Source organism: Lepus europaeus, chromosome 19, assembly GCF_033115175.1.
Source record: "Lepus europaeus isolate LE1 chromosome 19, mLepTim1.pri, whole genome shotgun sequence".
Taxonomy (NCBI): Eukaryota; Metazoa; Chordata; class Mammalia; order Lagomorpha; family Leporidae; genus Lepus; species Lepus europaeus.
Window position 1 is genome coordinate 10,292,198 of NC_084845.1, and position 22,300 is coordinate 10,314,497.

The 22,300-nt window shown below is 59.0% G+C and overlaps 1 protein-coding gene across 1 annotated transcript; it reads left to right on the plus strand.

The window, feature by feature from the left end:
- The first annotated feature begins 3,106 nt into the window (after positions 1 to 3,106).
- ETHE1 (ETHE1 persulfide dioxygenase) lies at positions 3,107 to 21,577 on the plus strand. The gene is made up of 7 exons (XM_062177248.1): positions 3,107 to 3,247; positions 3,532 to 3,676; positions 5,839 to 5,987; positions 19,009 to 19,138; positions 20,242 to 20,331; positions 20,681 to 20,797; positions 21,377 to 21,577. Exons 1-7 carry the CDS (start codon positions 3,167 to 3,169, stop codon positions 21,427 to 21,429), a joined length of 765 nt encoding a protein of 254 aa, XP_062033232.1. The 5' UTR covers positions 3,107 to 3,166; the 3' UTR covers positions 21,430 to 21,577.
- The last annotated feature ends 723 nt before the right edge of the window (positions 21,578 to 22,300 follow it).

Genomic DNA, 22,300 nt, shown 5'->3' on the forward strand with positions numbered 1-22,300 from the left:
ATCGGTGTTGGATAAAGACGTGAATAATTAACAGCCAGGGGCCCTCTGCGACGGGAGGATAAAAGACAGGGAGAATGCAGAAACTGAGGTCAAGGAACTCGGGAAGAGGCCCACACTGAGTGAGACATCAGGAAAGGGCTTTACCAGGCTTCAAATCTTTTGCTTATTGGAGAGGCAGAGATAGATAGGCAGAGCGCCCATCACAGGTTCACACACACACACAGCTGCCCAAAGCACCCCCGGCCAGGCTGGAGCTGGGCGCCAAGAGCTCTCGGGGTTGGCAGGAACCCAGGGGCGGAGCCGTCACCGCCGGGCCCAGGGTCTGCACTTGCGGAGTTTGGAGTCCGGAGCCGGAGTCTGGAATGGACCGAGGCACGGTGTGGGGCGTGGGCACCTTAACTGCAGGGCAAGCGCTGCCCCAGGGGAGGGCTGCAAACCCACGAATGCCCCAGACTAGTTTAGGTTTTCCTGTGCTTTTTTTTTTTGACAGGCAGAGCGGACAGGGAGAGAGAGACAGAGAGAAAGGTCTTCCTTTTTGCCGTTGGTTCACCCTGCAATGGCCGCTGCGGCCGGCGCATCGCACTGATCCGAAGCCAGGAGCCAGGTGCTTCTCCTGGTCTCCCATGCAGGTGCAGGGCCCAAGCACTTGGGCCATCCTCCACTGCCTTCCCGGGCCACAGCAGAGAGCTGGACTGGAAGAGGGGCAACCGGGATAGAATCCGGCGCCCCGACTGGGACTAGAACCCCATGTGCCGGCGCCGCAAGGTGGAGGATTAGCATGTTAAGCCACAGCGCTGGCCCTTCCTGTGCTTTTTAATATGTTTTTTTTTTTTTTTAACTATGGACATTTTCAAACACACACAAGGACAGGGGGAGCCGAGCTTAGCTAACGCCCATACACCTGTCACTCAGGTTCAACCCTGCCAGCCTCGCATTCTTCCGGAACTTTTTAAAGCCCCCGGGTTTTGAAGCAAACCCCAGACGTTTCATACAGGGACACCTCGGTCTGCGTCTCTAAAAGACAAAGACTAGGGTCCAGCGTACTGGTGCAGGGCCTTCCGCCATGGCTTGCAACGCCAGCATCCAATCCAGAGCGCTGGTTCAGGTCCCAGCTGCTCCACTTCTGATCCAGCTCCCTGCTCATGTGCTTGGGAAAGCAGTGGCTGGTGGCCTGGATACTTGGGCCCCTGCACCCGCGTGGGAGACCAGTGTGGAGTTCCTGCGTCCTAGCTCGGGCCTGGCCGAGACCTGGCTGTTGTGGCCATTTGGGAAATGAACCAGCAGATAGAAGATTCTCCCTCTCTCTCTCTATCTCTCCCTCCCTCCCACCCTCTGTGTGTGTGTGTGTGTGTCTGTCTGTCTGTCTGTGTTGCTCTGCCTTTCAAATAAATAAATAAATCAAAAAAAGAAAGATAAAGACTGTCTTCAGAAAACCGTAATTATCACACCTTTAAAACTTTAGTTTTTTTTTTTTACTACCAAGCACCCCCCAATGATCCCATTAATGTCTTTCATCCTCTTTCAAAGGTCATTGCTTTATTTGATTCCAAACAAGAATAACATTGTTCTCTGTGTCAATCATGGGACTGGGCAGCCACCCAAGGTCAGTGCTGCGTCGTCCGCCCCCAGCCGCTGCTCCCGGAAGATTCTGAAGCTCAAGGCCAGGCCTCATCTCCATAAACCTGTTTCTGTTGCACCTGCACTGTCTGTACCTGGATCTAAACAAAGCCACTCATCCCACTCGCTCACTGTGACTCTTCCGTCTCTTTTTCATTGACTTTTTTAAAAAGTTTTTTTTTTTAATTTATTTGAAAAGCAGAGTTACAGAGAGAGAGGGAGAGGTCTTCTCTCTTGTGGGTTCACTCCCCAAAATTGTAATGACCAAATCCAGGAGCTCACTGGGACTCTCCCTGGTGGGTGGCAGGGAACCTGCGCTCACAGGGTCTGCCAACGTCTAGGTGGCCATGTAACCCACTGCACCTCCACGCCCGGCCCCTTCCAGTAACATTTAAGAGGCAGCCTGGAAGCCACAAGACCAGGGGTCTCTGTGATGTGCAGTTTCCAATACTATTTGCTAGTATCTACGGAGACTTGTTACTGTACCAGAAACTCTTTAAATGTGTGCCTTTCCTTTATGCCCACCGGGGGCGCTGCTGGGACCTTTGTACAGATGCGCACATACCCAGGGTCGCCTGCCCCGGCACAGCCAGGACTCCACCCTCTGCCGCCTGCAGCCTGCCCTGATACCTCGCAGCCTTCCTGCCTGGGGCAGAGGGTGAGGGCTCCGGCAAGTGGCCGGCTTGGGGAGGTCCCTCACAGGGCCTTGAAGTGGCATGGGCAGAGGTGGCCGTGGGACCGAGGAGCCTAGCGTGGCAAAAGCCCGTGGCCAAGCCCACATGGAGGCTGCCTGTCGGCCCCTTGCTGACCCTTCACACGGAGGCAGGAAGTGCTGTGCAGCCGGTACTTTTAGCACCGGGGTGAAGCGGGCGGGTGGTGTCATAGCAGGGCGTGCCTTCCAGGAACAGGTGAAAGGTCTAGAAATTCTAGAAAACCAGAGGGAGGGGCCTGAGGGGGTGGTCTGAGGCAGGAGTCACTCGCAATGGAAAGGCCCTAGGACCCCCAGTGCCTGCACCTCACTTGGCCCCAGCCCTTCGGCCCCACCTCCCTCCCCGCCAGCCAGGCTGAGGTCCAGAGGCAGCTGAGATCCAGAGCCAGAGCCAGGTGTGAAACCCAGGGACTCTGTGGATGCGGGTGTCCGCACCTGTAGGCCAAACAGACACCTGTCCCAACATCTTGTTAGCAATGCCCACCCCACCACCTGCTTGTCCTATACAATGGCCCGCTTGCTGAGCGCCTCGGTGCCTCTGCCTGTCTCTCCCTGCAGGAGCACCTCTGTGGCCCTGAGAGGCTCCCTCGCTCTCTGGGGTCTCTCTGTTCTCTGTGTCTACGGGTGTCAGGGTGAAGCCCGCGTCGCTGGCTGCCCTCGGCCGGATCCGCTTCGCTGAACTCCGCCCTTAGCCGCTGGCCGAGGCCCCTTTAAGGCAGGCCCCGCCCCGGCCCCGCCCCGGCCCCGCCCCGGCCCCGCCCCGCTTCGGGGTCAGCCCGGCTGCGCGCGGCTCGGGCGGGCGCCGGGCCTCGTCCCAGTTAGGACCCGGGCGCGGACGCGATGGCGAGCGCGGCTCTGAGGGTCGCCGGGCGGCAGCTGAGCCAGCGCAGCGGGGCCGGAGCTCCCGTCCTCCTGCGGCAGGTGCGGGGTGACCCGAGCCCCGGACGGCGGGAGGGGCTGCACTCCAGGGTCCCGTTCTCGGGGCCGGGGTCTTGGGGCTCCCTGCTCTTGGGGCCGGACCCCGAGTCCCGGACGAGCGAGGGCGCTGGGGGTGTTGGCTCGGGGCGCTAGGAAGCGGGCACTTCCCGGTTCTGACGGAGGGAGGTGGCGCGGCAGGGTGGCTGCGCTCTGCTCTGGGGAGGAGGCCCGCGGGGGGCGGGGGGCGGGTTGTGCGCGCTCACCTGTGCCCCCCGCCCCCGGCCCAGATGTTTGAGCCCAAGAGCTGCACCTACACGTACCTGCTGGGAGACAGGGAGTCCCGCGAGGCGGTCCTGATCGACCCGGTTCTGGAGACGGCTCCTCGGGATGCCCAGCTAGTCAAGGAATTGGGGCTGCGGCTGCTGTACGCTGGTCAGTGCGCGGCGGGCGCCGACGGAGGGGAGGCGGCGCCTTGGACCCCTGGGTCTGGGGAGGCGGGCCGGGAGGATGGGACCCTGGGTCTGGGGAGGAGGGCCGGGAGGATGGGACCCTGGGTCTAAAGGAGGCGGGGTGGGGGGATGGGACCCTGGGTCTGGGGAGGAGGGGCGAGGGGCTGGGACCCCTGGGTCTGGGGAGGAGGGGCGAGGGGCTGGGACCCCTGGGTCTGGGGAGGAGGGGCGAGGGGCTGGGACCCCTGGGTCTAAAGGAGGCGGGGTGGGGGGATGGGACCCTGGGTCTGGGGAGGAGGGCCGGGAGGATGGGACCCTGGGTCTAAAGGAGGCGGGGTGGGGGGATGGGACCCTGGGTCTGGGGAGGAGGGGCGAGGGGCTGGGACCCTGGGTCTAAAGGAGGCGGGGTGGGGGGATGGGACCCTGGGTCTGGGGAGGAGGGGCGAGGGGCTGGGACCCTGGGTCTAAAGGAGGCGGGGTGGGGGGATGGGACCCTGGGTCTGGGGAGGAGGGCCGGGAGGATGGGACCCTGGGTCTAAAGGAGGCGGGGTGGGGGGATGGGACCCTGGGTCTGGGGAGGAGGGCCGGGAGGATGGGACCCTGGGTCTAAAGGAGGCGGGGTGGGGGGATGGGACCCTGGGTCTGGGGAGGAGGGCCGGGAGGATGGGACCCCTGGGTCTGGGGAGGAGGGGCGAGGGGCTGGGACCCTGGGTCTGGGAAGGAGGGGCGAGGGGCTGGGACCCCTGGGTCTTGGGGAAATGGAGTGGGGGGTTGGGACCCCCGGGTCTGTGAAAGGAGGGATTGGGGACTGGGACCCCGGGTGTGGGAGAGGAGGGGCTGGGGACCTGGACCCCTGGGTGTGGGGCAGGTGGGGTGGGGGCTGGGACCCCTGGATCTGTGAAAGGAGGGGCTGGGGACTGGGACCCCTGGATCTAAGGGAGGAGGGGCACCCCAGGAACTTAGGGAGATGGGGTGTGGGCTGGGACCCCTGGGTCTTGGGGAGATGGGGTGGGGGGCTGGGACCCCTGGGTCTAAGGGAGGAAGGGCTGGGGTCTGGGACCCCAGGGACTTGGGGAGGAGGGGTGGGGGCTAAGACCCCTGGGTCTTGGGGAGGTGCAGTGGGGGGTTGGGACCTCCGGGCCTGGGAAGTAGGACCCCTGAGTCTGTGAAAGGAGGGGCTGGGGGCCTGGACCTTGGGTCTGAGGGAGGAGGGGCGGGGCCTGGCCCCCTGGGTGTGGGGAGGAGGGGCTGGGGGCCTGGACCTTGGGTCTGAGGGAGGAGGGGCTGGGGGCCTGGACCCCTGGGTCTGAGGGAGGAGGGGCGGGGCCTGAACCTCTGGGTCTGGGGAGGAGGGGCTGGGGTTAGGGTTAGGGTTAGGGTTAGGGAGGAGGGGCTGAGGGCCTGGCCCTCTGAGAGTGGGGAGGAGGGAGGGGCCTGGCCCCCTGGGTGTGGGGAGGAGGGGCTGGGGACCAGGACCACTGGGTGTGCAGTAGGAGGGGCTGGGGCCTGTACCCTGGGTGTGGGGAGGAGGGGCTGGGGGCCTGGACCCTGGGTCTGAGGGAGGAGGGGCTGGGCCCCGGGTCTGAGGGAGGAGGGGCAGGGCCTGGCCCCCTGGGTGTGGGGAGGAGGGGCTGGGGGCCTGGACCCTGGGTGTGGGGAGGAGGGGCTGGGGGCCTGGACCCTGGGTCTGAGGGAGGAGGGGCTGGGCCCCGGGTCTGAGGGAGGAGGGGCGGGGCCTGGCCCCCTGGGTGTGGGGAGGAGGGGCTGAGGGCCTGGCCCCCTGGGTGTGGGGAGGAGGGGCGGGGCCTGGCCCCCTGGGTCTGGGGAGGAGGGGCGGGGCCTGGCCCCCTGGGTCTGGGGAGGAGGGGCTGGGGTTAGGGTTAGGGTTAGGGTTAGGGAGGAGGGGCTGAGGGCCTGGCCCCCTGGGTGTGGGGAGGAGGGGCTGGGGGCCTGGACCCTGGGTCTGAGGGAGGAGGGGCTGGGCCCCGGGTCTGAGGGAGGAGGGGCGGGGCCTGGCCCCCTGGGTCTGAGGGAGGAGGGGCGGGGCCTGGCCCCCTGGGTGTGGGGAGGAGGGGCGGGGCCTGGCCCCCTGGGTGTGGGGGGTGCTGACGTGCCCTCCCGGGCCTGCCCTCCCCTCCCTCACAGTGAACACCCACTGCCACGCGGACCACGTCACGGGCTCAGGGCTGCTGCGCTCCCTGCTGCCCGGCTGCCGGTCGGTCATCTCCCGCCTCAGCGGGGCCCAGGCTGACTTGCACATTGAGGAGGGCGACGCCATCCGCTTTGGACGCTTTGTGAGTCGGGTGCTGGCTTCCTGCGGGGTGGGGGGGTGGCCTGGACTCCTTGAACTTCAGGGGGGAGGACCTGGCTTCCTGACCCTTGAGCTGAGTCTCTGGGAGGCGGGCACTACACGCCCAGCGGGGCCCCTGGGGCGGGCAGGCGTTGTCTCTGGCCGAGCCCCTTAAGTCAACAGCGTTGACTAAGTCTTTGGGGCAGCACCTTGGGCCTGGCATCTCCATAAAAGTTGCCTGAGGGCAACCCGGGCCTGTCTTCAGAGCCACTGGTTGAGCTAGGGCATCCCTCTGCCCGGGGCCAGGGCTGGGGTGGGGGGGTGAGGCTGCAGGGTGCAGCATTGAAGGGGCACAGGTCTGAGGGTCCTGCACCTGCAGGGGTGGCCCCTCCAGGGAGCAGCTCCTGAAATGTTGCGCCTGGAGCCTCTCCTTAGCCCCAGCCCTGCTCCTGCCTCACTCGGGCCGGCTGTGAGGGCTCCTGACCAGCCTGCAGGACCCCCACCCAGCAGCGTGCAGGGGGTACCGTGGGAGCGTGCACACTCAGGGAGGCAGACAGCAGCCACGGCTCCTTTTCTGACCAGAGCTGGCCTTGGGGACAGAAGGTGACAGGTGACCGGGTAAGCTCTCAGCCTTGGGGTTGGTGGGTTCTGCTAGACAGAGACAGTTTATTTAGGTGGCAACATGTAGCAGGGATCAGAGCTTCCTGTGGGGGTCAGGGGTTTAGCTACAAATGGTTACAGACTTTCTCTCAGTCCCTCTTTCAGAAGCTGTGATCGCTGGCCTGCCTGAGTGCCAGGCGTGTCAGGTGCCCACAAGCAGATTCAATCCGAGAGGCGCTCTGGCAGGATTAGAAAGGGTAGGGGGTTTAGGTCAAGACCAGCTCTTTGTGTGAGTTTTCAGTGAATAAGTGTGGGAGCGTTCAGTGTAGTGCATTGGGCTACGGTGGGGTTTTTGATGATTTATTTATTTATTTGCAAGGCAGAGTTACAGAGAGGCAGATGCAGAGAGAGAGAGACAGAGAGAGACAGAGAGAGACAGAGAGAGGTCGTCCATCCGCTGGTTCACTCCCCAGATGGCCACAACGGCCGGAGCTGGGCCGATCCGAAGCCAGGAGCCAGGAGCTTCTTCCTGGTCTCCCACCTGGCCCATCTTCTGCTGCTTTCCCAGGCACGTTAGCAGGGAGCTGGCTCAGAAGTAGAGCAGCTGGGACTTGAACTGGCGCCCATATGGGATGCTGGCACTGCAGGCAGTGGCTTTACCCGCTACGCCACAGCACCGGCCCCTGTAGTTTTTTTCTTTTTTTAATAGCTGTATTAGTAGAAGCGCTACACCATGCAGTTCACCCCTTTAAAATACACAGTTCAACTTTAGCGTATTCACAGTTGTGTGCTCTCATTTTATTTGTAAAGATTTAGTTATTTGAAAGGCAGGGTGACAGAGGGAAAGAGACAGAGAGATGGAGAGAGATCTTCCATCCGCTGGTTCACTCCCCACATGGCCACGGCAGTCGGAGCAGCGGCCCGAGCTCGGGGGCCATCCCCCACGGCTTTCCCAGGCCGTTAGCAAGGAGCTGGACGGGACGCGGAGCAGCCAGGACCCCAACTGCTGCTCTGATGCCGGCGTTGCTGGTGGCAGGTTCCCCCCCTGCACGGCGCTGCCGGCCCCACTATAATTAATTTTAGATTTTCGTTCCTCCACAAAGAAACCGCACAGCCCCTAGCCCCGACCCCAGCCTCTCCCGGCACCCTCAGCGGCCGGGGGCAGTTTCTCGTCTACTTTCTGTCTCTGGCTTGGCTCCTCTGGACATTTTGTAGAAGTGGAGTCGGACGATACGGGGTCTTCCGAGAGTGGCTTCTGTCACTAGCCTGGTGCTGTCGGGACTGCTGCGTGTCGTGCCGGGGGCCCAGGTTCCCCGTCGCTGGACGGTGCTCCGTGCGTGTGTGGATGTGCCACTGCTTGTACTCAATCCAAGTGACCGCTCACAGCCAAGTGGACCGCGCCCGCTTGTGGCCGATGCTTTGGTCACCGTTCACGTGCAGGCCTTCGTGAATGGCTGTCTGTGTGTTGTCTGGGTATTGTCCAGGGGCCGAGCGGCTGGGTCACGTGGTGATTCTGCATTTGCGGAACTGCCCAACTGGTTTCCGGAGTGGCCGCACCACTCAGTGCCGTGGCAGCGCGGGGAGGTCCCGGCCCTGCGGGGCAGCACTTCCTGTCGTGTCTTCCTGGCTACCCAGGGCTTGGCTTGTTTTTTTTTTTTTTTTGTCTGAGTTCTTTATACATCTTTGGAGGGGCGGGCGTTTAGAATGCCTGCATCCACACCTGGGTACCCGGGTGTGAGCACCAGCTCTGCTTCCCATAATCCAGCGTCGTGCTAACCCCCTGGTCCTTGTGGGCATTTGGGGAGTGAACCAGCAAATGAGAGCCAGCCCCCCCCCCCGCCTCTGCCTCTCAGATAAATAATTTTTAAAAAATTAAAGAAAGGTAAGTTTATTTGGGAGCAACATATTTTTAAAAAAATTTTTACAAAGCTAAAAAATCATGCCTACAATGGATCTTCACAAAGTTCATGAACTACATGTAGTATTAAAAAAAAAAAAAAAAAAAAGATGGGCTGGTGTTGCAGCAAAGCGAGCTAAGCCACTGCCCACTGTGCCGGCATCCGATACCGGGGTGCCAATTTGAGTCCTGGCTGCTCCACGTTTGACCCAGCTCCCTGCTAAGAAAGCAGCGGGAGATGAACCAAGTGCCTGGGCCGCTGCCAGCCTTGTGGGAAGCCACGGTTGAGTTCCAGGCTCCTGGCTTCGGCTTGGTCCAGCCCTGGCAATTGTGGCTGTTAGGGGAGTGAACCAGCACTGCCCCTCTCGCCCTCTCCCTGCCTCTCTCGCCCTCTCCCTGCCTCTCTCTCTCTCTCTCCATTTTTGTCACTCTGCCTTTCAAATAAATAAATAACTTTTTTTTAAAGAAACACCCTCATAAAGCTTTATTTATGGCCACTGAGATTCAAAGTTCATATCGTTTTCATATGTCACAAAATCTTACTCTATTTTGATTTTTTTTTAACCATGGAAAAACACAGCTTGCAGGCCTTACAAAAACAGTTGGCACGTGTGGCCCACTGCCCACAGATGGCCGCCCTCGTGGAGAGCGTTCCATTGATAAGCCACAGCTCGATCACCCATTCTCGTTGTCATACCTGTTTCCCAATCTTGGCCCCCTCTGGAGATTCTTGTGCAAATCTGGTAGACATTGCCCGGAATTCCAAGGAGTAGGCTTGCTGGGTCTTAGTTAACGTGTTTAACTTTAATAGAAACTGCCAAGTGTTGTTTTTTTTTTTTAATATTTATTTGAGAGGCAGGCAGAGAGAGAAAGAGCTACCACCTGCTGGTTCACTCCAGAAGCCGCTGCAACAGCTGGGCCTGGGCTGCGGCCAAAGCCGGGAGCCGGGGACTCAATCCGGGTTCCTCTTAGGAGAGATAGGGACCCAACTTCCTGAGCCGCCAGTGCTGCCTCCCAGGATCTGCATCGGCCGGAAGCTGGAGTCAGGGCCCGGAGCCCGGCGTCAGATCCAGCCTCCCCATGGGGTGCGGGCGTCTCTGCCGGTGACTTAATGCCTCCCTCCCCTAACAATCTTGTTTTAAAATATTCATTTTATTTATTTGAAATGCAAAGTGGCACAGAAAAAGCAAAACAGAGAGAGAGAGTTCTTCCATCCGCTGGTTCCCTCCCCAAATGGTCACATCAGCAGGGGCCAAAGCCAGGAGCCTGGAGCTCCATCCGGGTCTCCCAGGTGCATGGCAGGGGCCCAAGCACTCGGGACATCTTTTGCTGCACTAGCAAGGAGCTGGATCGGAAGTGGAGCAGTCGGGAGTCAAACTGGCACCCATGTGGGATGCCGGCCCCGCAGGCTGCGGCCTTAGCCACAGGCTGATCTCTGTCCCCCACCCCCACCCCGACAATTTTTTTAAAGTGACAGCTTCTTTTATGATTTTGACCTATGCTCTACTCTCCTGCTTAAACACACAGAATACAAATAACATCAACAAAACCCAGTGTTATTTGCTGTATTATGCAAGTTTTAAAATTATTTTCTGAGAGGCAGAGAGCTCTCGTCTGCTGGTTCACTTCCCAGACACACAAAACAGCAGGGGCTGGGGCCAGGCTGAAGCCGGAAACCCAATCCCAGGACTCAATGATTTAAGCCATCAACTCCGCTTCCCAAGGTCTACACTGGCAGGAACCCAGCTATGCGGGTGGGTCTGTACTGCTAGACTGGACGCCCGCCCCTAACCATTTCTGGGGACTGGTTTGACATTTCACATTCAAGGTGAGCCCAGTCTTCATTGTACGGAGTGAGTGGGGGTGTGGTTGAGAAAGCGAATCTGCCCGTTGGCTCTGTGAGGGAGGGGCGCTGCTCGGGGAGCGGTTTCCCTGCCCGTGAGTGGTGGTCGCAGGGGCCAGTCTGTCTCAGCCCCGTCCCAGGCAGCCCTTAGCTGGCCCACAGGGAGGCTCCTATCCTTCCCCCTACTTGGAATTCAATATTTGAATTGTGGAGCCCGTCTGTTCCCCCAACATTTTACTATGAAAAACTGCGCGTACACAGCGAAGTGGAAGATGCATCTCCATCCATGCATTGCTTCTTCATTATTTTTTCTTTAAGATTTGTTTATTGGGGCCAGCAACGTGGCACACAAAAAGATTTATTTATTTATTTGAAATGCAGAGAGAGAGAGAGAGAGAGAAGCAGGAGAGAGGGAGAGGGAGGGAGGCAGGAGAGAGGTCTACATCTGCTGGTTCACTCCCCAAATGACTGCAAAGGACAGGGCTGGGCCAGGCCAAGGCCAGGAGCCTGGAGCTCCCTCTGGGTCTCCCACGCGGGTGGTCGTGGTCAGGGCCGCCCACTTGGGCCGTCTTCTGCTGCTTTCCCAGCGGGGAGCTGGGTCAGAAATGGAGCAGCCAGAACTGCAGCCGGCACTCCTGTGGGATGCTGGCCGGCTGAACTCGCTGTGCCACAGCGCCGGGCCCACTTGCTCTTGTTTGGGGCGCACCTGCGAGTTGCTCTTAGCACACTGTCCCCTAAACAGAGCAAATCGCCTTGCTTTCTTCCACAAAGCAGAGGAAGACGATCTGGCCGATGGAGGCTTAGGATATTTAGCTGCTAGGGCCAGTGACAGCCTGGACTTGGGAGCTAGGAACCGCGGGTGATTGACTCCCCCAGGACTAAGAATTTCTGGGCACAAGCGGAAAAGACGCCGAGAGCTCGCTTGCCACCAGGGGGCAGTGCAGACTGCGGGACCGCCCGATCTCGGCCAACGTTTAGAGGTGCGTGGGCCGGGAAACAGGTGAGAGAAGAGCTGTGCGGGCCGGGGGTTTGGTCCAGTGGGTAAGACGCCTCTCGGGACGCCCGCCGCCCATATCGGGATGCCTGGGTTCCAATTCTGGCTCCAGCTCTCATTCCAGCTGCCTGCTACTGGGCCCCCTGGGAGGGAGCAGGTCAAGGCTCGGGTACCTGGGTCCCTGCCACCCAAGTGGGAGAGACCTGGATGGAGCTCCAGGCTTCTGGCAGAGGCCCGGCCCAGCCCTGGCTGTTGTAGGCATTTGGGGAGTGAACCAGTGGATGGAAGATTCTCTCTCTCTCTCTCTCTCTCTCTGCTTTTCAAATAGAAATTTAAAACAAGCAAATTTAATAGTTAAGAAAAGAACAGCCGTGGAGACACGTCACGTGTTGGAGGGGAGAGGGACTTTGTCGGGAGCACGGGGTGGGGGGAGGGGAGGCTCTCAGCAGGGTCAGGAGCAGCCTAGGCTGGGTTGAGTGCCTCTCCCCCGGCAACTGTTTTTTGGCAGTTTTTCCAGTTCTGTAGTAAATCGAAAGGGAACCTCAGGCCAAGCATCCCTGCCGTCCGGGGATGCCCAGCCCCGCGGGGCCTGAGCTGGAGCGCCGAGGTCAGGGCAGGTGGTGGAATGTTCTAGGAACCCGCCCGTGCTCCTGGCCGGACGAGGGGGCAAAGGGCTTTTGAAATCTGTGATGAAAACAGTTTTGCTCCCGCAGGGCCTCAGGGAAAAGTCCTCTTACGAAACCCTTGTCACCTCCCCCAGAACACACGGCACAGTGAGCCCAGGTCCCAGGGCACCCCCCACCCCTCCCGACCCCACAGGCGGTGGCCTGGGACCCAGCGGAGGTTCGGGGCTGTGCCAGGTTTGTGCGCCGAGAGCCCTGGGCTCCCACTCTGAGCGCCCGCCTGTCTCCTGGAATCTCCCGCGGGCTCCGTGTGCCGGGCCTTGCTTTCCTCGTGTGGTCACATAACTGGCTTTTCTGTAGCTTCTCTCTTTCCGACAAACCAAAGCAGATCCTGTGTTTGTGGCTAAGGTAATTTATAACTGGTAACTCTACCGAGTGTGTGCCTCTTGCTGGGAACTGTGTTCCGTGGATTTTCCTAGCTTTTTTTTTTTTTTTTTTTTTTTTTTGAAGGCAAAGTCAGAGAGAGATCTTCCGTCTGGCCACAAGAGCTAGGGATGGCCCAGGCTGAATCCAGGAGCCGGGAACCCTGTCTGGGTCCCCCATGTGGGAGGCAGGAACCCACGCACTGGAGCCATCACCTGTTGCCGCCTCCCAGCCCATGGGCAGGGAGCCGGACCAGACAGAGCAGCTGGGACTCAAACCAGCGCCCAACCTGGGATGCGGGCGTCACAGCACAGCCCTTCCTGTCGTTTATCCCAAAGGATTTTTGGAACCAAAGGCAAGGCCTTGCTCTCCGCACCCTCAGCCCTCAGCCCCCGCCTGGTGTGGAGGGGAGTCCAAGCAGACGTCCTGGGGTTCCTGCTCTCAGAGGTGCCCCTCGCCTGCCCCCAGGGGCGTCCATTCTGAAGACCCTCTTGCCCCTCCTGGACGATACTACAGAAAAATAATAGCAACTTTAAAAAAACATTTATTTTATTTATTTGAGAGGCAGAGTTAGAGAGAGAGGGAGAGACAGAGAGAGAGAGAGACAGAGAGAGAGGTCTTCTATCTGCTGGTTCACTCCCCAATTGGCCACAACAGCCAGGGATGGGCCAGGCCAGAGCCAGAAGCCAGGAGCTTCTTCTGGGTCTCCCACATGGGGTCAGGGGCCCAAGCACTTGGGCCATCCTCCACTGCTTTCCCAGGCACGTGAGCAGGGAGCTGGGTTGGAAGTGGAGCAGCCGGGACTCGAACCAAAACCCATGTGAGATGCCCACAGAGGCTGGGCAGGGGGAGCAGAGTGTTGTGAAACCTGGAGCACATAGTGTACCCCTTTGGGCCTCAGTGTCTTCATCCAGAAGATGGGTTCAGTGCTGCTCCCTCTGGAGTGTTGTAAGGATTAAGCAAGTGAAGCCAGTTAGAGCGGTGCCTGAAACCCGGCCGCTTCCAGGCCCAAAACGTTTGCTCTCGACCCCGCGGGGGCGGATTTCCGCAGAGCTGCGCCCTGCCTGCGTGTTGCTGCTGGTGAACCGTTTGCAGCTCGCACAGCCTGTTGGTGGAGCTGTCTGACTTCCCTTCTACCTCTGAACCGGGAGAACCGGGAGCCCAGGCGAAACCCTCGGCAGCGGGCAGGGGTGGGGCCCGTGGCTCGCTCGGGGGGCGCCCAGGGCGTAATGCGAGTGCGTTGTTCGTGTTTAGGAGTTGTCGTCTCTCTGTTGCCAAATCTTCTGTTTTTGTTTGTTTGCTTTAAGGAACGAAGCTGGCAATACGGGTTTTTAGAAATTTACACTTTTTAGAGAAAGATTTATGATTTAGTTGAAAAGCAGAGTGACAGAGAGAGAGAGAGAGAGAGAGAGAGAGAGATCTTCCATTGGCTGGTTCGCTCCCCATACGGCCACCACAGCCAGGGTCGATCCAGGCTGAAGCCAGGAGCCAGGAGCTCCGTCCGGGTCTCCCCCAAGGGCCACCTTCCGCTGTTTTCCCTCGCACATCAGCAGGGAGCCGGATTGGAAGTGGAGCAGCCGGGACTCGAACTGCTCTCGTCTGGGATGCTGGTGTCTCGGGCTGTGGCTTAACCAACGGAGCCACAGCACCAGCCGCTGCCCCGCTTCTGATCCAGCTCCCTGCTGCCGCACCTGGGAAGGCAGCCGGCGACGGCCCAGGTGCGGGAGTGCTCGGGCCCCTTCCCCCACGTGGGAGCGGGTGAAGCTCCTGGCTGCCGACTTCGGCCTGGCCCAGTGCTGGCCGTTGCAGCAGGGTGAGGATTTCTCTCTCTGTCTCTCCCTCTCTCGCTTTCTAACTCTGCTTTTCAGACAAACACATAAATCTTTTTTTTTTAAGTTTTTTTTTTTTTAAAGATTTACTTTATTTATTGAAAGATAGAGTTACATAGAGAGAGAGAGAGAGAAAGGTCTTCCATCCGCTGGTTCAGTCCCTAAATGGCCACAATGGCTGGAGCTGTGCCAATCCAAAGCCAGGAGCCAGGAGCTTCTTCCGGTCTCCCACGTGGATGCAGGGGCCCAAGGACTTGGGCCATCCTCTACTGCTTTCCATAGCAGAGAGCTGGATCAGAAGTGGAGCAGCTGGGTCTCGAACTGGCGCCCATATGGGATGCCGGCACTGCTTTACCCGCTACGCCATAGCGCTGGCCCCTCATGTGTACTTGTAAAAGTTTGTATTTGTTTTCATTTCATTGGAAAGGCAGAGAGAGACACAGAGAGCGAGAGATCTTCCATCTTCTGATTCACTCCGCAAATGCCCTCGACAGCTACAGCTGGGCCAGGCCAAAGCCAGGCGCCAGGAGCTTCCTCCGGGTCTCCCACGGGGGTGCAGGGGCCACTTTACGCTGCTGTTCCAGGTGCATTAGAGGGAGCTGGATGGGGAGCAGAGCACCTGGGGGTCGACCGGCTGCCGTATGGGACGCTGGTGAGGAGGGCGGTGGCTCACTTACTGTGCCCTCACATAATGTCTCTAACAGACGGGAGTCTGATTTTCTGCATCGCAGGGACTCTGGAAGGTGGCAGTTACAGTCTTTGGTTCTGTGCCATCACCATTTGTGGGCTTCTCTCTGCATTTCCTCCATGGTTGCAAGGTGGCTGCTGCAGCGCCAGCCACCACACCTGGTGTTCAGAGCCAGAGAAAGTCGAGAGGGGCAGAAAAGCTTTCCCAGAAGTCCTCAGAATTGTTAAGAACCCCTTGACCTCGGCCGGCGCCGTGGCTTAATAGGCTAATCCTCCGCCTTGCGGCGCCGGCACACCGGGTTCTAGTCCCGGTCGGGGCGCCGGATTCTGTCCCTGTTGCCCCTCTTCCAGGCCAGCTCTCTGCTGTGGCCCGGGAGTGCAGTGGAGGATGGCCCAAGTCCTTGGGCCCTGCACCCCATGGGAGACCAGGAGAAGCACCTGGCTCCTGCCATTGGATCAGCGTGGTGTGCCGGCCACAGAGGCCATTGGGGAGTGTAACCAACGGCAAAGGAAGACCTTTCCCTCTGTCTCTCTCTCACTGTCCACTCTGCCTGTCAAAAAAAAAAAAAAAAAAAAAAAAGAACCCCTTGACCCGAGAACCGAGTCAGAGACTACCCAGGGTACTGGTGAAGTGCTTGGCTGGGCTGACCAATGCCCAGAAGTTGATCTGTGAGTGGGGAAGGACAGAGTGGGCCCTGGGTGACCAGGGTTTGTGCTTGGTGTTGCTGGGTATCAGCAGATGACTGATGGGACCAGGCTGCCCGCGGATGGGAGGGGCCTCTGCTGAGGGGGGTGTGTGAGAGACAGAGCTCTTCCACCCTCTGGTTCACTCCTCAAATGGCTGGGGCAGGCCAGAGCCAGGAGCCGGGAGCCCCATGTGGGTCTCCCACGTGGGTGGCAGGGGCCCACGAGCTTGGGCCGTCTTCTGCTTCGCAAATGCATCAGCAGGGGGCTGGGCTGGAAGCAGAGCAGCTGGGGCTTGAACCAGCAATCTGACAGAGGGCCAGCGCCTAACCCGCTGTGCACCCGTTGCTCTTTGACTGTAGTTGTTCCCCCCCATCTGGTTTTCTGTCATTTCAGTTACCCACAGTCAGCCTTGGTCCAAAGGTATTAAACGGAAAGTTCCAGAAATAAACCATGCATGAGTTTTAAATGTCACGTTGTCCTTAGTGGCGTGATGACATCTCCCGCTGCCCTGCCACATCCGTCTGGCTGTGAACCGTCCGTCAGCGTGCAGATCCGGGCTGCAGATGCTACCGTTAATCACTTAGTGGCCCTCTCGGTCATCATTTAGAGCTCGTGTGCGGGACCCTCGCCCACAGAGGATCTGGGGACCACTCCCTTGTGGATAGGGAGGGGACCGCTATATCTGTTTCCCCCTCCCTGAATCGCCTGTTCTTTTCTTTTGCCCATTTTATTTTGGGAGTTCTTGTTGATGGTAGGAGCTATTTACATATTATGGCTGTTGACACTTTATATGACTTGGTTATACGTATGGCCAACATTGTCTCTGAGGCTTTTCTTTTTATCTCTTAACTATGATTTTAAAAAATTATTGTAAAGTTAAATTATGTGGACACATCTATCACTATTTTTCTTATGGCCTCTGAAAGATACTTCAGAAAGTTCCTGGGAAAATGGTATAAGAGAAGTTGATTTTTGTGTAAAAATTTTTGAAATTCATGCACAGTTTGTTGGTAAAAGACATTTTCCATGAAATTTTTGAATATTCCACATATACATGTATATACATGGGTTTTATACTTAAGTATAAAATTACACGCTTATAGTAAAAAGATAACACAGAAAAGTCTAAACAATAAAATAAAAAGTCTAAAACAATAAAAGTGGAGCAGTCGGGACTTGAACCGGTGTCCATATGGGATGCCAGCGCCACAGGCAGAAGCTTAGCCCGCCATGCCACAGCGCCACAGCGCTAGCCCCACGTTATTACCTTTTATTCCAACATCACTCCAACAGTCCTTTAGTGTCCATGTTTATATTCGTGTGCTTGTCTTCTCAGTGATCTTCAAGATCTGTTAGTGACTTCAGAATATTGACCGCTGTGTGTGTGTGTGGTGTGTGTGTGTGTGGTGTGTGTGTGTGGTGTGTGTGTGTGTGGTGTGTGTGGTGTGTGGTGTGTGTGTGTGGTGTGTGTGTGTGTGGTATGTGTGGTGTGTGTGTGTGTGTGAGGTGTGTATGGTGTGTGTGTGGGGTGTGTGTATGGGGGTGTGTGGTGTGTGTGTGGGGTGTGTGGTGGGGGAGGCATGTGTATGTGTGTGTGTGGTGTGTGTGTGGTGTGTGTGTGTGTGGTGTGTGTGTGTGGTGTGTGTATGTATGTATGTGGTGTGTGTGCGTGTGGTATGTGCATGTAGTGTGTGTGTGTGGTGTGTGGTATGTGTGTGTGGTGTGTGTGTGTGGTGTGTGTGTGTGGTGTGTGTGGTATGTGCGTGTGGTGTGTGTGTGTGTTGTGTGTGGTGTGTGGTGTGTGGTATATGTATGTATGTATGTGGTGTGTGTGCGTGTGGTATGTGTGTGTGGTGTGTGTGTGTGGTGTGTGTGGTGTGTGTATGTATGTGTGGTATGTGGTGTGTGTGTGGTGTGTATGTGTGTGTGTGGTGTGTGTATGTATGTGTGGTGTGTGGTGTGTGTATGTATGTGTGGTGTGTGGTGTGTGTGTGTGTGGTGTGTGTGTGGCGTGTGTGTGGTGTGTATGTATGTGTGGTATGTGTATGTGTGTGTGTGGCGTGTGTGTGGTGTGTATGTATGTATGCGTGCTGTGTGGTGTGTGTGTTACATGCAGATTTCCTCCGCCCGTCGGCTCCCTCTGCGCGTGGCGTGTGTGGTGTGTGTGCTGTGTGCTGTGTGTATGTATGTGTGGTGTTTGTGTGTGTGGTGTGTTCTGTGTATGTATGTGTGGTGTGTGTGTGGTGTGTATGTATGTGTGGTGTGTGTGCTGTGTGGCGTGTGTGTTACATGCAGATTTCCTCCGCCTGTTGGTTCCCTCTGCACGTGGCGTGTGTGTGTGGTGTGTGTATGTAGTGTGTGTGTGTGTATGTATGTGTGGTGTGTGGTGTGTGTGTTACAGGCGGATTTCCTCCGCCCGTTGGTTCCCTCTGTACGTGGCGTGTGTGTGGTGTGTGTATGTGGTGTGTGTGTGTGTATGTATGTGTGGTGTGTGGTGTGTGTGTTACAGGCGGATTTCCTCCGCCCGTTGGTTCCCTCTGTACGTGGCGTGTGTGTGGTGTGTGTGTGTATGTGTGGTGTGTATGTACGTATGCGTGCTGTGTGGTGTGTGTGTTACAGGCGGATTTCCTCCGCCCGTCGGCTCCCTCTGCACGTGGAGTGTGTGTGTGTGGTGTGTGTGTATGTATGCGTGCTGTGTGGTGTGTGTGTTACAGGCGGATTTCCTCCGCCCGTCGGTTCCCTCTGCACGTGGCGTGTGTGTGTGGTGTGTGTATGTGGTGTGTGTGTGTATGTATGTGTGGTGTGTGGTGTGTGTGTTACAGGCGGATTTCCACCGCCCGTCGGCTCCCTCTGCACGTGGAGTGTGTGTGTGTGGTGTGTATGTATGTGTGGTGTGTGTGTTACCGGCGGATTTCCTCCGCCCGTCGGTTCCCTCTGCACGTGGAGTGTGTGTGTGTGGTGTGTGTATGTGGTGTGTGTGTGTATGTATGTGTGGTGTGTGGTGTGTGTGTTACAGGCGGATTTCCTCCGCCCATCGGCTCCCTCTGCACGTGGAGTGTGTGTGTGTGGTGTGTATGTATGTGTGGTGTGTGTGTTACAGGCGGATTTCCTCCGCCCGTCGGTTCCCTCTGCGCGTGGCGTGTGGCATTGCTGTCATTCAGAAACTCCAGACTGGTTGCAGCCACACGCCTGATCTTTGCCCCCGTGACTCGTGGCTTTGGGCTCACAGGTGAATGTCCTTCTAGCGACACTAGCTACTGGTTTGTGTTTGTGTTGTCATTGTCACAGCTCCATTTTCTTGCATTAAATTCTTTCATCCGTTTGGAGCCTGCCCGGGGGCGGGGTTGGAGCCTGGGAATCTAGCAAGTCGGTGCCGATGGGACCCTGGGGTCAGTGGACTTCAGGCTTGCTAGTGACCATCTCTGTGTCCGCCACCCGCTAGGCCTTGGAGACTCGGGCCAGCCCTGGCCACACCCCGGGCTGTGTCACCTTCGTCCTGAATGACCACAGCATGGCCTTCACTGGTGACGCCCTGCTGATCCGCGGGTGTGGACGGACGGACTTCCAGCAAGGTGAGCGCTCCAGCCCCCGGGATCTTAGTGGAGTGACGTGGGTGCCGGGATGCTACGTTCCAGTAACAAGAAGGGGCAAACGGGTGTTAGATCTTTAGGGAGGGGTCGGTGTTAGTTTAAGGCGTTTTGCTGCCAAGTGTGGGAAGAGTTAGACCCGGGGCTGTGCAGCCGCAGTCATCAGAGAGCCCGGCTGGGGCCGGAGGAGCCTCTCTCTCTAGGGCGGCTCGCCCACGTGGCTGGCCAGGTACCACTGTTGTGGGCGGGGCCTCCCAGGGGTCCTCACCCTAGGGGCCACCGAGCGCCTTCCTGACCTGGTGGGTGTACTTCCGTGGAGGGGTGGAAAGGGGGAGTGGGGGAGAGGCAGGCAGAAGCCCAGATGTGTTTTGGACCCAGCCTTGGAAGTCACACCCGGGTTTCCGAGGGAAGACGCCCTAAGGATCCTAAGGCTTGTGCTGCCCGAAGAGTGCGTGGTGTGGCCCTTAGATCCGGGATCTGGGGCTGGAGGTCGTCACAGTCAGTGGGCCAGTGTGACACTGGGGCAGTAGATTCGGGGTCTCCTGGAGTTTGGGTTCCGAACCTCAGGGTTTGGCTGCCTCGTGGGGAGCCGTGAAGTGCGTGCCAGCAGACGCGGTGGGAAGCCAGGGCCCCCCGCCACGCCCGCCCCTTTTCCTCTTGCTCTCCAGGGGTTTCCCTCTGCAATTCCCAATCTCCCATTTATCCATGAAGCGGAAGGATTTAGGCTGAGACGGGCGGCAGAAGGTGGGAGACGTGTGCGCCTGCCCCCACCAGGACTCAGCGTCCAGCCGGCACTGTGGCTCCACGCCCCCTTGGGGTCTCCGGTGCTCAGGCCCTTGCCTCCTGGTCCCCCCTCCTTGTCCTGACGCCTGTCTGGCCACCCTCAGGGTGAAGGCACAGCTCCTCGGTGCGTCAGGGTCTCGTCCTCACGGTATTCACAGCCATGCTGAAATTTCCGCTGTTCCACCTGCCTGGTATGCTGTTCCCGCCCTCCTCTACCTAGACACAGGGGTATTGGCAGGAGATGAGGAAGGGCGGTTAGCTCGGTGACGTCACCCCGCCACCACTGACCTCTGACCTTTCCGCAGGCTGCGCTAAGACCTTGTACCACTCGGTGCACGAGAAGATCTTCACGCTCCCGGGCGACTGCCTGATCTACCCTGCACACGACTACCACGGTGAGGGCTGGAGCCGGTGGGGGCTCCTGTGACTACCGAGAGGGGACCGCGAACCCCTGTGAAGCTCGAAGGGCACGCGGGCCACAGGTGGCAGAGGCTCCTCTGGCCGGAAGACCAGCGCCCAGCATCTGTGTGCACCTGGAATTCCACAGCACCTGGGTTTTCCCGGGACTTCCTCCAAGGGCTTGGAGAACCAGGGAAACTACATTTCCCATGGTGCCCATCGAGGAGGAAAAACAGTCTCAGGAGTGTTCTAGGGAGAGCCGCCCCAGTGCCTCCTGGGAGCTGTAGTTCCCAGAGGCCCCAGGCACTGACCCATTGACTTTCCTTCCCCTCCCTCGTCCACCAGGGCTCACGGTGTCCACCGTGGAGGAGGAGCGGACTCTGAACCCTCGGCTCACCCTCAGCTGTGAGGAGTTTGTAAAGGTCATGGCCAACCTAAATTTGCCCAAACCTCAGCAGATAGGTAAAACACCCGGTCCAGAACTCGGCCTGACAGAGGAGGGGCGGGGCCTGGACCCTGGGTCTGAGGGAGGAGGGGCTGGGCCTGGACCCCTGGGTCTGAGGGAGGAGGGGCCGGGGGCCTGGACCCCTGGATGTGAGGGAGGAGGGGCTGGGGGCCTGGATCCTGGGTCTGAGGGAGGAGGGGCTGGGGGCCTGGAGCCCTGGGTCTGAGGGAGGAGGGGCTGGGCCTGGGCCTGGGTCTGAGGGAGGAGGGGCTGAGGCCTGGACCCTGGGTCTGAGGGAGGAGGGGCTGGGGGCCTGGACCCTGGGTGTGAGGGAGGAGGGGCTGGGGGCCTGGACCCCTGGGTGTGAGGGAGGAGGGCTGGGGGCCTGGATCCCGGGTCTGAGGGAGGAGGGGCTGGGCCTGGACCCTGGGTCTGAGGGAGGAGGGCTGGGCCTGGACCCTGGGTCTGAGGGAGGAGGGCCCAGGGTGGAATCCTGGTTCCCCAAGCGAGGCGGGCTGGCAGGCCTGTGGGTCAGTGGGTCGGGGGGGGGGGGGCGCTGCCTGGTCCTTCAGTGCCGCCCTGGTTCTCACCTGCAGATTTTGCTGTGCCAGCCAACATGCGCTGTGGGGTCCAGAGCCCCCCTTCCTGAGCACCTCTGTCAGGGGCCCAGGGCGAAGACTGCGTTGGGTGGGGGAGGGGAGAGCTGTCCCCCCCACCTCTCTTCTCCCCGTTTCTACCTCCCCCACAGGCCCCTTGAGCTTCTGAAATAAAGATGTGTGGTTTCTTTTGGATGTGAATCTGACTCCACCTGGTTTCGGGGGGTCCCCCGGGTTTCTGGGCTGAGACCCTTGGGGTTCATGCTGGGATCCTGGCCGGGGTGTGGGGTGGGGAGTGGGGACGCTGGGCACGGCAGAGGTCCTGGGGCGGGAAGAGGGGATTTCTAGCTCGCAGAAGCGCGCACGCGCGCACGCGCGCACGCACACACACACACACACACAGGCTTCTCCTCTCCTTGGGTTACAGCAGGGTCCCACCTCCGAGCCCCTTCCCCCGTGAGCCCCCCACCCCGTTCCTCGTCTGTGGAACGGGCTCTGCGATGCTCTGATGGGTCGGTGGACGGGTGGGTGGCACCGGCCGCGGGCGCTATCCTGGCTGTGATCTCCCAGGCACTTCCGGGCCTGGAGCGGGCAGGCGAGAATGCAGCCGGTCAGCACTTCCCACCTGTGTTGACCTTGGATTCCGTTGCTCCACCCCGCCCCAGCCTCAGTTTCCCCGGAGAGACAGCAAGCCCTTCCCTGAGGGGCTGCTGTGAGGGTGGCACTAGGCCACCGTGCAGCCACACCTGACTCCCTTTTCACATCCCTCGATTTTCCTGTTTTTGCACAAAGCGGAAAGCGGCTGAGACCTCTGACCTCTGACCTCTGACCTCCGCCCATAACAAAGGGGTGGGCACACTAACCTTGTTCTCTTCGCGGGTCTCCGACTCAGCTCAGGGCACCCCCTCCCTCTGTCCAGCTCCC